The 17,078-nt window shown below is 42.8% G+C and overlaps 1 protein-coding gene across 1 annotated transcript; it reads left to right on the top strand.

The window, feature by feature from the left end:
• The first annotated feature begins 12,431 nt into the window (after positions 1–12,431).
• Positions 12,432–15,781, top strand: LOC125311749 (C-reactive protein-like). Its single transcript, XM_048270061.1, has 4 exons — positions 12,432–12,485; positions 12,662–12,733; positions 14,937–15,039; positions 15,229–15,781. Exons 2-4 carry the CDS (start codon positions 12,676–12,678, stop codon positions 15,752–15,754), a joined length of 687 nt encoding a protein of 228 aa, XP_048126018.1. The 5' UTR covers positions 12,432–12,485; positions 12,662–12,675; the 3' UTR covers positions 15,755–15,781.
• Positions 15,782–17,078: the final 1,297 nt, after the last annotated feature.

Genomic DNA, 17,078 nt, shown 5'->3' with positions numbered 1-17,078 from the left:
TTGTGCTCGGCCTCCGAGATGATTTCTTACGCCGTGAAATGAAGAGACAAGAAAAACAACAACCGGCTGAGACTTTCCTCGACCTTATGCATGCTGCCATTATATGGTCTGAGGAGGAAGAGGCCCCTGCAGCTGGTGCGGCCAAGGGTCCAGTGCGAGGAGCTGTTCATTCTACAGTTGCTGAAGAAGCATCTTCCCCACTGACACTTAATTCGCTCCATGCAGCTATTCAAAGTCTTGCTACCCGCCAAGAGGAGCTCTTCAAAATGGTTCATGGCATGGAGCAGGCTACAACGCCTAGTAGATCTAGCAGGCCACCACTAAGGGATGGTGAAGGAAGACTTGTTTGCTACACCTGCAACCGACCAGGTCACACAAGCCGCACTACGCAATCAGGCCAAGCAAGGTGAACATAGAGTGAAGATGGCGGCCCTTACTACAACAGAAGTGGGCCAGGTCGAGGATATTATACAAAACCCCGGTGCCTCGACTTCTGCTGACATCAAGACAGTGTCTCAAACAAATGGGAGAGGTTCAGTGTGTTCTTCTAGTAGTGCTTTCGGTGATTGCTTCACAATTGATGTTTTGATAGATGGGGTGAAGACCAGTTGCCTTCTTGACACTGGTTCTGAGGTTACCACCATCCCTGAAAGCTATTTCAGGGAACACTTTGGAAAAACAGAATCTTCGCTGTCGCCAGCTAAATGGGTTTGCCTCACGGCAGCTAATGGCATTGAAATTCCAGTTGTTGGGTGCCTCGAAGCAGACATTGAGTGTATGGGTAAGGTGTTGAGAGGTCGATGTGTTTTCGTGCTGAAAGACAGTTGCAGTAGTGCAAAGGAAAGGAAGGCAGTGCCTGGTATTTTGGGTATGAATGTGGTAGGAGAGCTTAAAGGCCTTTTCACTGATTTCAAAGGTATCAAGAAATTGGACCGAGGTACAGCCAAGACAGGGGAGGCTAGTCTTAGTCGTGTACTGGCCACTATTGAAGAGGGTGAAAGGTGTGTGGGCCCAAGCGGTTGGATTGGATATGTAAAGGTGGCAGGGAAACGAGCCGTTACCATTCCTCCTTTCAGCGAAAAAAGTAATTGAGGGGCGCTGTAGGATACCCCCTAAGGTAAAGTGTAAGGTGCTGGTTGAGGCCTCTACCAGGATGAGTCTCCCTCGTGGTCTACTAGTGGCAAATGTCCTAGCTCAAGCTGCTGAAGGGAAAGTACCAGTACGCCTACTCAATTCAAGTGAGAAGTCCATCACATTGTTCCCGAGATCCAGAGTGGCAGAGCTGAGTAAACCAGATGAAATTGTACCAAGGGAAGTAGTGACTGTGGAGGAGGTGGAGGGAGGAGTCTATGTGAGGGAGATTAGACACGGAAGTGTCCAGTCGACAGAGGGAACTGGACCACTCTCTGTGCCGGTGCAGGCCAATCTCCAAGGGCTGACGCCACCTCAGGTGCTGAAGTTAAACAACCTATTGGAAAAACATCAAGATGTCTTCTCCCAACATAACAGTGACTTTGGATACACCACCACTGTGACTCATCATATCCAGACTGGAGATGCAAGACCAATCAAGCAGAGGCATCGACGTGTTCCGCCACATATCTTTCAAGAGTTCAAGAAACATGTGCAGGACCTTGTGGCACAAGGGGTTCTCAAAGGAAAGCTGCAGCCCATGGGCCTCCCCTGCTGTGATTGTCATCAAACGAGACAAGTCGGTACGATTCTGCTGTGATTATCGAAAATTGAATAGTGTGACGTTGAAGGATGCTTACCCTTTGCCGAGGGTGGAAGAGTCGTTAGATGCCCTTGGTAAAGCAAAGCTCTTTTCATCCCTTGATTTGACAGCAGGCTATTTCCAAGTAGCAGTTCATGAAGATGATCAGGAGAAGACTGCCGTCACTACGCCATTTGGCCTATATCAGTGGACTCGGATGCCATTTGGCCTATAAACGCCCGCCTCATTTCAAACGGCTTATGGAAGTGGTGTTGGGTGATTTAGCATTTGATGTCCTACTGATATACCTTGATGATGTGTTAGTGTTTTCTAGTGACTTTGATAGCCACTGTGAGAAAACTAGATCTTGTGTTCAGTCGCCTTAAGGAACATGGGCTTAAGCTGAAGCCGAGCAAGTGTTTCTTACTGAAGACGGAGGTTAAATTCTTGGGCCATATTGTGTCAGCAGCAGGTGTTCAGGTAGATATGGAGAAGGTTAAAGCGCTCCAAGATTGGCCTACTCCTAAGAATGTGAAAGATGTACGGCAGGTTGTTGGATTTATGTCATACTACAGGCGATTTGTCCCAAATTTTGCTCAGTTGGCTAAGCCGTTGCATTCATTAATGGGAAAGATAAAGAGGGGAAAGGGAGAACATCCTGTCCCTTTTGTTTGGAGCGGAGAATGTCAGGGGGCTTTTGATAATCTAAGGGGATGTCTTATGTCTTCTCCAGTACTTGCATACCCAGACTTTTCGCTTCCCTTCACCCTTACTACGGATGGAAGTTTACTTGGATTGGGAGCGGTGCTCAGTCAGCGGCAAGATGGGGTAGCATTTGCTAGTCGGGGCCTCAGGGGTTCAGAGCGAAATGACAAACATTATAGTGCATTTAAGCTCGAGCTACTAGCCCTTAAATGGGCAGCTACGGAAAAATTTCGGGATCTCTTAATGTATTCCAAGTTCACTGTCGTGACCGATCATAACCCGCTTCGGTATCTGGAGACTGCTAACCTTGGTGCAGTAGAGCAGAGGTGGGTCGCTCAGCTAGCGGAGTATGATTTTGATGTGCATTATAAGCCAGGAAGGGAGAACACGAATGCAGACGTACTGTCCCGGATTCCCCAGACACAGGAGCCAGAGGTTGCTGACAACGACAAAGACTTCCTGGTCATACAGGCTGATGAGGTACGTGCCTGTCTATGGCCTGGACAAGAGGTGGGCACAAGAGGGCCTGATGTGCATGCTGCCTCTCAAGCTGCCGTCACAGCAAAAGTTTATGGACATAGCTGGGAAGAGCTCCAGCAACTCCAGGCCGATGATCCTAGCGTGGGCCCACTGGCAATTGCGGTAAAAAGAAATGCCCGTCTCAATAGGCACCAACTACAGGAAATGCCACCTGCACTGAAAAGGTTATCTTCTCAATGGGAACGGTTGAAGATACGCTATGGTGTGTTATTCCGTTGCTTGTGTGACCCGAGGGATGGAGAAGAGGTGCACCAGCTGGTGTTACCGGAGTGTCTGCAGAAACATGTGTTCAGTATGGAGCATGAGCACGGAGGTCACTTCAGTGACAGAAGCACACTTGCACGAATGAGACGGAGTTACTACTGGCCTTCGATGAGCAAGGATGTCCAGGGCTGGGTAAAGCAATGTAAACGCTGTGCATTAGCTAAGGATGTCTTTCCAAAAATCCGAGCCCCAATGACATGCACCAATGTGACCACACCATTAGAGGTGTTAGCCATGGACTACACCTTCCTGGAGAGGTCGGTGGGAGGCTTTGAGAATGTTTTAGTTTTAACTGACATGTTCACGCGTTTTACCATTGCTGTCCCGACTAAAGATCAGTCTGCAAAGACTACTGCCAGGGCCATTGTTAGACACTGGTTCGTGTATTATGGCTGCCCAGCCAGGCTTCACTCAGACCAAGGGCGCAACTTTGAAGCAAGCGTCATCAAAGAACTCTGTCGCATTTATGGCATCTCCAAAAGTCGCACCAGCCCGTATCACCCCCAGGGCAATGCTCAATGCGAGCGATTTAATAGGACGATGCACGATATGCTTAGAACTTTGCCATCAGAGAAAAAAGCCAACTGGAAGGAGTATCTCCCCGAACTAGTGATGGCTTACAATAGTCACGTTCATTCCTCGACTGGATACTCCCCTTTCTATCTCCTCTTTGGAAGAGACGCTAGGTTGCCCCAGGATGTGTTGGGGGGAAAGGACTTGGAGCAGGGTGATGTTGATAACCTTGATAATTGGGTGTTTGACCACCATGAGAGGCTGAAGGTGGCGGCAGAGGCAGCCAGAACTGCCGCTCAGGATTCCTCTTGGCGGCGCAAGCGGCTCTATGACCGGACGTCCCGTGCTGCACTTGTCAGGCCAGGTGACCGGGTGCTGCTGAGGAACCACCGACCAAGAGGAAGGAACAAGATTCAGGACAAATGGGAATCAGGGGCTTATCTAGTTGTCAAGCAGAATCAGCCTGACTTGCCGGTGTTCACAGTCAAGCCAGAAGCTGGGGGTCCTTCCAAAGTAGTGCATCGTGATCAAATGAAACATTGCACCTTTCAAACACCAGTTAGAGAGAATATTGCACCCAGGCACAAAAGGGTTGAATGTCATTCAGACACTGAACCTGTAGATTTAGTGTACATTCCTCACACACTTCAGGACATACCAACACCGGATGAGGGTACGGGAGGTAGTCTGGGGGAATTACAGGATGTAGGGCAGGAAGCAGTTTATGATGCTAGTGGGGGAGAGGGGTCCGCACCTGGGGATTTACCTGGGGACTTATCTGGGGAAGCAGATGACTCAGGGTCAGATAATGAAATTGACAGACCGAGACGCCCACAGAGAAGCACTAGGGGTCAAATACCAGTGAGGTATCGTGAGGGATATGTTATGAAGTGAAATACTTTTTTTTTTTTTGGCCTTATTGATTTGAGACTTTACGTTTGTTTTGTCTGAAAGCATACAGTAACTGAAATGTGTGTGAGAAAAAATGCTTATTTAGACCCAATGTAATCCCTACATTTCTGCTGTATTGATTGACTGAATTCTGTTCTATTCTTGTAGAGTCCCTGGTGCCGGTGGAGAAGTCTCTGGTATGGCAGGGTTTGAAGGGGGGGAATGTGACAGATGTAAATTATATTTACTTTTAAAATATTTTAATCGGTAACCAATCAGCATTTAGAAATACCATAGAAGAAGTGTGGAGTAGATCTGCACCGGAAGTTGGAGGAGAAGGGGAAGATACGTGGAGAGAGAGAAAAAGCGTAACGGTGAATGGCTGCGATAGGAAGATATAATTAAGAAGAACGGTGTTAATGTTCAGTATTAGTAAAGTTTAAGTGAGTAGCGCAAAGTTCTGTTTGCCTCCTGGCTTTTGGAGTGTGTAAGCTTACGCGCGAAAGTGTGAGGCTCAGTGCACCTGCCGAGGGAAGGAGAGTTAAACTATCGCTTGCGATTTGGCTAGCTGATATTGGGCTCCCCACGCTGCTAAGTTCACCGGTTCCCTGCCAACCACAGACTGCTCCACGACGTCAGCGGCCGGGTGAAAGTTAAAGTGACAACGTGAGGTGAAGTAACCTATTTTTGTGTCATTTGCCAGCAACTATATTGCGAGTGGACTTTCATTTTTGTTTATTTTTGCTACCGTGGAATAGCTCCTGCTAGAACTGAAACGAAGGATTTTTGCTATTTGTTTTGCTACTTTGTTAACGGCTACAGACTGTGTAAAGAAGAGGAAGTTAATCTAATAATTTTTGTTAAACCATACAGACTGAATTACAAGGAGCTCATTTGAACACTTTCGTTTTGAATTGGGTATTTTGGACTGAGACATTTTATGCCCAAAGCAGTACATTGATTATTGTAACACGTTATCTTTGTTATTATGGCAAATGTTATTGTACAATTTTGCTAATTACTGTTAGTAGGCTACTTCAAGGTTGAATAGTATATTCTGACATTTGTGACATTGAACTGAAGGGTTCCATATTGAATTCCTTGAACATTAAGAATAGCATTATTTGAGCGCTCGGCATCTAAAGGTTGGCCAACCATTTTGTGTGTTATACATTTGTCAAGAGTGAGGGGTAAACTCATTGATTGTTTTGATTGACAAAATATTTTATTTCATTGTATTTTATCTCATATCTTTCTACAAGTGCGATAGTATAATAAACCAGCACTTATTTTCTAATTTTCAAATACTGTTTCCGCTGGGGAGTTCTTAATTTTGATTTCAGGTAATCGCCTCTGGAGTAGGGCGCCTCATTCTCTGCTGTCAGAATAGTGTAGTTTGGGGACAACACACAGGTAAGTGACACTTAACAAACCCACACTTATGAACGTGTTATGCTCTTTTTAGTCATCACTGTGACACTGAAATCCTGAAGCCTAAACTATTCTATTCATCTAGTGAAAGCAGCATAGGTCTGAGGCTAATTGACTTGGGGGTTAGGGGACACAGATCTTGTAATTTCCAGTCATCCAGGGAACAGGCGAACCCTTACTATGCGGATGTAGATTCCGTCCCGCTACATAGCCTCTAACACACAGCCCTTGTGTGTCATCTGAGTGATCCTCCGTCCTCGCTGGAGTAGAGAGAAACGTTATGCTACCCCACCCCTTTCTACTTTTTTATTATCGACAGTATGTGTAATTAACATGATATGGAAATTAACAATAAAAAACGAAATTCGCTAAAGAAATTATAGGCCTGTAATGTTATGGGTTCTTAATAAAATGACTTGTTATTTCTCAGTTGGTGTCTTTATTTACATCCTTGCATGGTTATCTCGTTACACTTGTTCTGCTATTCCCATGTAAAGCTTAATCTCTCTAGTAACCAAACATCGCCAACTAGTGGTCATAATGTAAATACCATTACATCCTCCTCTCTGAGGTTAATAAAAAAAACAATAATAATAGGCCCAAGGCCATATCAAGACTAGACTTGAAGCCACACCTAAACCCATTAAACACAGTAAGGGCTACCACACCTGAAGCTTTTCTTAAAGGTAAACAAGGTAAACAATTAATCCCTTCTTTCAGATAACAGGTTTTAGAAAGTAACTTTAATTGACTGTACTGTGTAAATTAACTGTACTATTTCTCTTCAGGTAACGGTGGTAATGAACGGTAGGTAATAAGATAAGTAACAGATATGCAACAGTAGCTATACACAGGATATCCTCTTATTTCAGGAAACCAAGGTAAGTAACGGTTGTTTGTTTTCTTTTTCCAATGTTACAATAACCTTTACTAAGACCATTTTCAGGTTAAGCAACACTCAGATATGTAAACCACAAATACTCTCACAAGTCCATCATCACTCTTGATCTTCTAGCTTCTGCTAGATTTACGGCAGACAGGTGTCCCTGTCTCTGATGTTGGTGTCTGATGTTCTGTGGGCTGCACAACCTGGTGTGCGGCCAGGAGGGTTTGTCACTTCTGCGCAGACTGCTTTTTTGAAATGTCTCGAGTCCTGAGCAGGCATTTGGCGGTTCCTCCGAATACCTGTCCATCCTCCGTTCTGACTGTGCGTGACCACTGCCCCACCTCTTTTTAGCACCACTGCTTTTCGGTTCCATGTGTGGGGCTCTTCGATTCTGACGCCGAGTTCTGAGAGAGGTTTGAGACTCCTGGCCGCCTTGTCATGGTGCTTCTTCTGTGCCCACTTCAGCTGCATGTGCTTTTGTGAGTACTCTGTTTTTTTTTTCTTTCTTGGCATGTGTGGAAGTGTGTTATGAAGTTTTCAGTGCATGAGGAGCTCTGAGGGTGATGCTCCACATCCCAGAGGAGAAGACCGATAGGTCAACAGTGCAAGGTAAGGGTCTGATTTTGTCTCTGCAGCCTTTTTAGAAGTCTTTTACGATTTCCACTTTTCTCTGCCTTACCATTCGCCTTTGATAGAGAGGGCTCGATGTAGTGTGTTGGAACCCGTTCTCTCTGCAAACATTTTAAACTCTTGGCTGCTGTACTGGCGGACCATTGTCACTTTGGACTACCTGGGGAATGCCATGTCTGGCAAATATGCTTTTCATGCGAGTTATAACAGCACTGGCAGATGTGCTGTTCAGTTGTGCTATTTCAGGATAGTTTGAGTGATAATCAATCACTAAGAGGAAGTCTTGTCCATTTACATGAAAGAGATCTGTTCCAACTTTTTGCCATGGCTCAGTCGGCATTTCTGGGATCAGCATTGGCTCTTTGGCTTGCTTGTATCTGTGTCTTTGGCATGTATCACACTTACTAATCAGGGTCTCAATGTCTCTGTTTATACCTGGCCAGTAGACCGCTTCCTGTGCTCTTGCTCTGCATTTTTCTATGCCAAGGTGCCCCTCATGGATTCTGTTGAGGATATCTTTCCGCATAGATGATGGGATGATGATCCGATTTTGTCTTAGCAATAGGCCGATTGCCACACTCAGTTCTGCCCTGATGGAATAGTATTGTGGGAGTGTGCCTTTTGTCCACCCTTTTTTTAGTTTTTCTGCCACTGCCTGCAGTGTCTCATCTTGTTCAGTTTCCTGTGCAATATTCTTGAGCACCATGTCTGACACTGGAAGAGAAGAGACAATTAAGTTTACATGCCTTTCAAGCTCTTTTGACGATTTTGTTTGTGCCTTTATTGATTGTGCAGCTGCTTGGGGTGGTGCAGGTGCTCGAGACATCAGCTGGTGCAGGTGCATCAGCCAGGACTATGTATTTTCCTGGCGTGTAGATTAGAGCCATATCATATCTTTGTAACCTCAACATCATATGTTGAATCCTGGGAGACATGTCATTCAGGTTCTTTTTGTGAAATGAGATGTGAAATGAGATGAGTGGTTGATCTGTTTCTGATGTGAAAGTAGGCAGCCCATATATGTATCCATGAAACTTCTCGTGATCCAAACACTAACCCTAGAGTCTCTTTCTCAATTTGGGCATACCTCGTTTCCGTCTCCGTCATTGATCTTGATGCATACGCCACTGGTCTCCAGTGGCAGTCGTTGTCAGCCTGGAGCAGCACTGCCTAACCGCCTTTAGATGCATCTGTGGAGACTTTTTTGTTTTACGAGAGGGATCAAAGAAGGTAAGCACTGGTTCTCTGGTAAGTGTCTCTTTGAGCGTTTCCCATTCTTTGTTGTGTCTGTCAGTCCACTCAAACCCTCTGTCTTTTTGCAGCAGACCTCTGATTGCCACTGTTTTTGCGGATAGATTTGGAATAAACTTCCCTAAAAAGTTCACCATTCCCATGGCTCGCAGTACCCCCTTCTTGTCAATAGGAGCAGGCATGTCAAGAATAGCCTGTACTTTGGAGTGGTCCGGCTCTACTCCTTCTCCGGACAGCTCGTCACCTAAGAAAGTGATCTCTGTGACCCCGAACTGACATTTGCTTTCGTTCAGTTTCAGACCACTCAACTCAATCCTTTTCAGGAGCTTCAGCAGCCTTTCATTATGTACTGCTAGTGTTGAGCCCCATATTATTATATCATCGAGGTACACACGGGTGCCCTCTAGCCCCTCTATGATTGCTTCCATCGCTCTATGAAAAATTTCGGGGGCCGATTTTATTCCAAATGGTAATCTAAGAAATCTGTATCTGCCAAAAGGTGTGTTGAATGTGCAGTACTTGCTACTCTCAGAGTCCAGTTTCAGTTGCCAGAAACCATGCGATGCATCTAGTTTGCTAAAATATCTTGCCCCTGCCATTTCACTTGTGATCTCTTCCCTTTTTGGTATCTGGTAATGCTCTCGTTTAATGTTGTCATTGAGATCTTTGGGGTCTAGGCACACACTTAACTCACCATTGGGTTTTTTTACGCATGTGATGGAGTTCACCCAGTCTGTCGGCTCCTCGATGGGCCAAATTACTCCCAGATCCATCATTCTGTCCAGCTCTTTTTTTAGACTGCCTCTGAGCGGTGCTGGTACTCTCCGCGGTGCATGTATAACTGGCTTGGCATCATTTTTAAGTTGGATCTTGTATGTGAAAGGCAATGTTCCATGGCCCTTGAACATTTCTGGAAACCTGTGCACCATCTCATTTACAGAGTCATTTTCTGTATTAGTGTCCGACACCTTTTCACTGTTGAGCTGGTAGACTCTCTTGACCAGCTCCAGGTCCTCACATGCTCTGTCTCCAAGCAACGATTCGTGGTCATCAGGAACCACTACGAACATGAGGTTTTGTGTCTTGCCATTCACATGCATTTTAAGCCAGCACACCCCCTTGGTTTCAATTTGCTGTCCATTATATGTTTTCAGTGGGACAGTGCGTTTCTGTATGTTTGGCCTCTCTTTAAGTGCTTTAATGTCCTTTACACTGATCAGGTTGGCTTTTGCCCCTGTGTCTAGTCTGAACAACACCACTTTAACTTTGCCCCATTAACTAACAGATGTGCCACCCATTTATCTGTCTGCACTGCATTGACTGGCCGGCCCGTCTCCTTTATTTCACTGCTCCCCTCAGTAACTCTGTACACAAACTCTGGATCACTCTGTGAATCACTGTCCTCATCTGTTTCATTCACTACATGAACTTTGTGTTCCTTCTCCCTTGAAAGACACATTCTAGCATAGTGATTTTGTCCATGACACCTGGAGCAGGTTTTTCCGAATGCTGGGCACTGTCTGGCCTTGTGCTGGCCTCCACAACGTTTGCAGGTAAATTTCTTGTCTCTGAATTCTTTGTCTCTGCTCTTCTCTGCTCTCTCTTTGTTCCTTGTGTCTCTCCTGTCCTTCCCGCCCACTTTCCCTTTGAAAGAAATTATGCCCTACGTCACCATGCATTTGAGCAGGCTGCTGGGCTAGTCCTTTGTCAGCAACATCAAAAGTTTCAGCGTGCTGCTTAACTAGCTCCCTCGCCTGGCATATTTTCACTGCCTTCTCTAGATTCAGGTCCGCCTCACCCAACAGCTTTTCCCTCACTTTCCTGTCACAGACCCCGAACACAATTTGATCACGAATCAATAAATCAGTCAATGTATTGAAATTACTGGTGCTAGCTTTTAGCTTGAGGTCCGTGAGGAAGCTGTCGAACACCTCTCCTTCACGTTGCATTCGTGATCTAAAAACATACCTCTCGTTCTTTTTAGCAAGACAATGTTCTTTTTGAACATTGTCAAACTTTTTGAGAACTGCATCTAGCTTGTTCTTGTCTTCTGCAGGGTCAAAAGTGAACGTGTTATACACCTCTATTGCTTCGGTCCCTGCAATAGTTAGTAACAGTGCTACTTTCCTCTTGTTAGCCGTCTCCGACACACCGATAGCTGCAAGGTACAGCTCAAACTGCTGTTTAAACGTCCTCCATTTGACGTCGAGGTTGCCGGTCCCATGGTGGCTTTATTGTTTCCATTCCTGGTACCATGTAATGTTATGGGTTCTTAATAAAATTACTTTTGTTATTTCTCAGTTGGTGTCTTTATTTACATCCTTGCATGGTTATCTCGTTACACTTGTTCTGCTATTCCCAGGTAAAGCTTAATCTCTCTAGTAACCAAACATCGCCAACTAGTGGTCATAATGTAAATACCATTACAAGGCCTAATTAAGTTTTCAATCAATTAAGTTATGTCAAAGTGTAATATACTCAGACAAAGATTGCTTGATTGTGTTAAGTGCACTAATCATTTTTTTTTCACAATGGTCAAAGACACAAAACATAGTTGAGTGTGCAAACAAGATTGAAAATGAATATTTCCTTCGCAGGAACTTCCTTGTAGTACTCGTGCTACCTGTCTTCAGATAATGTTCATTGGCATTGTTCTAATTAACGACAAAGAGTGAATAAATTTAACTAGACAAATAAATACAAAAAAAATTAACAGAACATAAAATTATGAACATTACATAAAACAAACAAAAACATGATGCCAGTCCTAGCTCTATAGGCCTCAAATAAACAAGCAATGCAATGACAACCCTTAGCAAAAAGGAATTTATGGAAGTGCACTGTTGATCTACTAATTTTGAACTAAATAGCTTACTTTTTGTGTACTAATCAGAGATACACTAAATTGATTTATACTTGGCTTATACTGATAAGCATAAATATAGGTTTGTATATCTAGCCTATACTTGGTACTTATACTTAAATATACTTAATATACTTATACTGATGAAAAAGTCTAGGTATATTTACTTACTTGTAGCCAGAGACTGAAGTATATTATAATGAACTAAAATTGTGCTAGAAGTTTAACTAGTATCTTTACTAGTACTATTATAAACTGAAAAGTGGGACAAGTGGGTCCGAAGAAGTAATAAAATAGTATGTTTACAAGTATACCTCAAGCACCTTTTTACTAATGAACTTACTACATAAAGTAAACTTGGGGATTATACTTCAGCTGCACTTAAGTTTACTTGAAAATTAACATTAAGTACACTTTTTTTGGTAAGGGAAAAACAATGGGTTGTCCCATTATTATCCTGCGTATTATACCTCTACACTCCTATGGTAAATACCATGTCACTCACAGTTTCCCAGATTTGTTCCGATTATTTGTGAAAAGGAAAAAGTCAAGCAGAGCCTTTTGAAATATTGATCAACACCAGGGCTTTCTTCCTGTAAAGGCTGGGTTTCTTTTTATCCTTAATTGCACAATATGTACAAATCCATTGTTCTCAGAGTAGAATAGCTCAGACCTGTCCTCTGGCCACTCCCCTTGAGGGTTTATAAGGCATCGCTGGCCCTGGAGTTGAGTACAAGCTACCCAGACAGAAGAGTCACAGTGACAACCCATCTTAACTACTGTAGGTCATAGGGAAGGTAAGTGTGAACTTTTTTTCAGACTACAAGCACAATAGTTTCAAAAGTTAAGTCAAAAGTGGAGTTTCTGTATTAAATTAGAATGTATAAGTATATTCTAATTGCATAAAAAGTACTGCACATTTTATTTAAGGGTGTTTTGAAGAAATCTTCACATTTCTAAAATTTATTTTCAGATTTCTTTTGAAGGATGCAGACGTTTTTTATTGCAAGCATCCTTTTCACAGCCTGTTGTGCTGTTCCTCGAGGTAAGGTGGAAAAAAGAAGCTACTTGTTTTACCAAATGTTTGACAATTATTGATATCAAGCTTGACATACAGTTGTGTGCAGAATAACAAGTGTGTTTTTAAACATTTAATAAAGCTCAAAATCCTTAGAATAGCTGTTAATTCCATAATATCAATGCATTGGGAACACTGCACATTCAATTTCAAATCAAAACATGACCAAAATTGATCAAGTTTGTGATTTACAGAAAGTGAAGAAAAAGTAATGTTAGGCTGTTCAAAGAAATAGCATTGTTTGCATTTTTCTAAGGATTAGCTTTATTCAGTTTTTTAAAACACACTGCTATTACTGTATTCTGCACACAACGGTATACTGTACCTTAATATTTCTTGCAATCAAGGTCATAAATTATCATAATACTTTGAGGGGGACATAACCCCAATATTCAAAAATGCTCAAAATGCTAAATAATCACTTGTTACAACCTGGAAAATGGCATGCTGAAATGTTGAATATCTGACAGAAAAGGAGTGTAGAGGTGAGATGATAAAAACACTGACTTGACTTGCACAATAATCCTCTCTTGAGCCATCGCACATCGCTGTATGTGAAAGTTGTACAACACCATGGAATTATGAAATACCAACGGAAAAAAAGCAGATGTACAGATTGGTCATTATTTCTGAGAAATTATGCACTGCCTTCTATGCACTTCCTCTCCTATAGCTCTCGCGATCGGAAACACATGGTCAGAGACGCAAAGTTTAAGGTTTTATGTTTATGGGCATGATTTTGTGATCAGAGACCGGGTGCACTTTTCAAAGGCGTAGTTCCTCTGTTTCTTAATCAGTCATGGGTGTGTTTTGGGCGTAACATCCTTTAAACCAATGAGAGTGACACCTGTCATTCCCTTTAAAAAGCAAGCAGCACAACTTCAAACAGTGCACCAGTATTTTGATGGTGTTAAATGCCACACCCCTGGGCGCAAGGTTTAATAAAATAAACATTCATCACTTTATTGGATGAAAGATAAGAATAAGGCCCCAGCTGTGGCGCAACTGGCTGGGGCACCTGCACTGTATGCCGGCTGACCGGGTTCGATTCCGCCCGTGGTCCTTTCCGGATCCCACCCTGACTCTCTCTCCCACTCCTGTCATTCTCTACTGTCCTGTCACATTAAAGACATAAAAAGCCCAAAAATATATATAAAAAAAAAAAAAGAAAGATAAGAATAAGCCTTACGTTGTGCTTTCCGCCAGGTGTACGATAGGGCCCTATATATGTAAGGGATAATGTATAGAACGCCGGTCATTATTGGGAAAATAAGTCCCGACAGGGCGAACCGGTCTTGTTTCGCCCTGAAGGGACTTATTTTCCCATAATGACCGGCGTTCTATACATTATCCCGCTTAATATACGGCTACTTGCCAAAACGAAAAAAATAAACTCCACGATATGTCTCTTTACACTTATTTGTTACCGTTTCGTCGTGGCTTTTGCTGAGAAACAAATAGTTCACAACACACGCTGAACTTGAATCAAACATTCTTTAGAACACAGCTGATCAACTGTCTGCTTTCACTTTTGAATGAAGTTCCAATGTAAGAAGTGACCGGAATACTTGCGCAGTGATATGATCAGCAGCACATAACCTGTTGCCATTGACAGAGGTAATTATATGTTTGCAGTGGTAATTACATGAATTTATTTTACCGTAGAACGTTGGGAAATCCCATTCAAGCCAATGGAGCGTTCTACTAGCATTGTGAAGAGCCGTATAATAAGCATTAATATAGCCACACAAAGGCATACCCAGAAAGCACAATATCTGGACTTATTTTCTTATTTCTATACCTGGCTTCTACCATTGTTCCCTTGAACAAGGCACTTAACCCAGAGATGCTACGGGGCCAATGGCCCTTGAAATATAATTGACACACATGTAAGTTTGGGATAAAAGCGTCTGTTAAATTAATAAATGTAAATAAATGTAATCTGTTCAACCCTCAATAGCATAAGATAAGATAGACTGGCACATAAAAATGAGAAACTGTATTATTAGACGTTATTGTTTAAAAGAAAACATAAACTTATGTTGACTCCATGGCTACAGCTCATGACTCAATGTTGACTCCATGGTTACGGCTTTGCTTGCAATACATGTATTCTTATAATAAAACACCTGATCAGATGACTATGTCCTTCTCACTGTTATCCAAACAGATCTGTCAGGTAAAATGTTTACGTTTCCTGTGGAGTCCAATGTTGCTCGTGTCAGACTCCCGCCATCAAGAAATAACTTCACCTCTGTGACCGTCTGCCTCAGGTTGGTCTTGGTGCTTGGTGTATATTGACAGGATACGCAGTCTTCTTTTCTCTATATTTCATATACTCCATACCATGTAACCTATATTGTCTCTTATCAAGTTGCCCCTCATGCTAGATTGGATCCAACAGTACACTACAAAATCCATCCATACCTACATGAAACAATGGCATTGTTTTTCTTTTACAGGTTCTTTACCGACCTTACTCGATCCTACTCTCTTTTTTCTACTGCATCCACCGCCAATAACAATGACTTCCTAATCTTCAAAACCGCAAACAAAGGTCGTTTTGAAGTGCACACACGTGGCGCAAACTCTCAATTTAATGGCCTACCAGATGAGCCGAACACCTGGTACTCCATCTGCAGCACCTGGGATTCCAACTCCGGACTGGCTCAGGTCTGGATCAATGGGAACTCAAGTACCAGGAAGGTCGGATTCAAGGGAAATCTGGATGGAAAGCCAAGCATAGTACTGGGACAAGAGCAGGACTCGGTGGATGGAGGGTTTGCTGCAGCCCAGTCATTTGTAGGGATGATCACTGATGTCCATATGTGGGACTATGTCCTTTCTGCTTGTGAGATTCAGCGGTTTGCTAGTGACCTGAACTTCACCCCTGGTGATGTCATCAACTGGAGAGCCCTTGATTTCAACATCGTTGGGGATGTTGTAATTGAGGACAGTCAGACATATGGTTGTTTTCATAATCAGTAATGATAAATAAATGGGTAAACAAATCTATGTCAAGTTTTTTTTTTAAATATATATATATATATATATATATATATATATATATATATCTGTACCTCTTTCAAAAATGTATCTGACAAAAACATTCTTAGAAATGTGGAAACATAGGGCTGACCCCAAGTAGATAGCGCAGCAGGCGGCTACAAAACTATAAGTGCGGAATTTAGACTGTTTGTGCCTCTTAAAGGACAAGTTTGGTATTTTACACTTAAAGCCCTGTTTTCAGATAGTTTATGATTAAATAGAACGTTTAAGATTGAAATTTGGACACATGCTGCTGTCCTGAGAATTTTCGGTTTCTGTGGTAGCACCTCCACAACGCTACATAGGAACAATCTTTTTAAAATGCAAACTTTCGTTTACAAAGACTCGAAACTCCCCGAGTGGTCAAGGGTGTTCACTGATATGCTCACACAAAAATCGCTGCAAAAGATTCTTTCCAACAGGTTTTATCGTAGTTTTTGTCCAACTCCATTGACTTGTATTGGATGTGCTGTGAGGTATGGTATTACTCCGCCGCCAGAAACGGCTATGGGGTTGTTTGTATTCTTTCTGTAGTCTTACGCAGTCGCGGTATCGTACGCTACTACGCTATCCAAATTATTGTCACGTCCATGGCTAATGCTAAAATGTCTTGTAACTTGCACGATGTGAATGATGGCCTATGTGAATCATTACGTTTTCATCATTAAAGTTCCACAGCCAAAAAAATAGTAAACGTACAAAATCATGTAGCCAAATTATTCATGTAGGCTAGGGTTAGTGTTAGGCTTATGATGTGAACAGGACTGCCTTTGTCTGTTCAGCCAGCCACTGTTTTTTTCTGGGCTTGAAACTATATTTCATTGTTTGATTGTGCGCCCCGTGTATGTGACGGAATCTAGCCTGTCTGCGTCACGACTGTCTTGTCAGTGGAGGCCAGCCAAGTCATAGTTTTATCTTTGTAATATTTGTCTGTTTCTGTTTGTGTCTGTTTAATGTCTGTCTGCATTTGTTCTCATGTTGTCTTGGCTTAGGGCAGTGTGCAATATTCCCTATAGAAGCAGTGATTTGTTTGCAGTGTCTATTTGAGTATGGTGTCTGAAACCTAGTGTAACCTTATCAGTGTATGTTTGTGCACTGTCCATATTGTGTGAAGTGTTTAGTGAGTATAAAGCACCCTGTTGGTCACACAGTAATTGTGAAGAAACAGTATAAATCCAGTGTTTGGACTTTAGGAAGCGGTCGAAGGAAACAAAGATATGTGACTGTCTGTACAAACACTGAATTTACACTTTCTTCCCAGTTA

The sequence above is a fragment of the Alosa alosa genome, chromosome 18, assembly GCF_017589495.1.
Source record: "Alosa alosa isolate M-15738 ecotype Scorff River chromosome 18, AALO_Geno_1.1, whole genome shotgun sequence".
Lineage (NCBI taxonomy): Eukaryota > Metazoa > Chordata > Actinopteri > Clupeiformes > Clupeidae > Alosa > Alosa alosa.
This window is presented reverse-complemented; position numbering and strand designations above follow the sequence as displayed.

Excerpts from the sequence above, each read along its gene's own strand:
- LOC125311749 (XM_048270061.1), top strand. The coding sequence starts at position 12,676 with ATGCAGACGTTTTTTATTGCAAGCATCCTTTTCACAGCCTGTTGTGCT. Across the intron at positions 12,734-14,936 it reads CTGTTGTGCTGTTCCTCGAG|ATCTGTCAGGTAAAATGTTT; the intron begins GTAAGGTGGAAA and ends TTATCCAAACAG. Across the intron at positions 15,040-15,228 it reads TCTGTGACCGTCTGCCTCAG|GTTCTTTACCGACCTTACTC; the intron begins GTTGGTCTTGGT and ends TTTCTTTTACAG.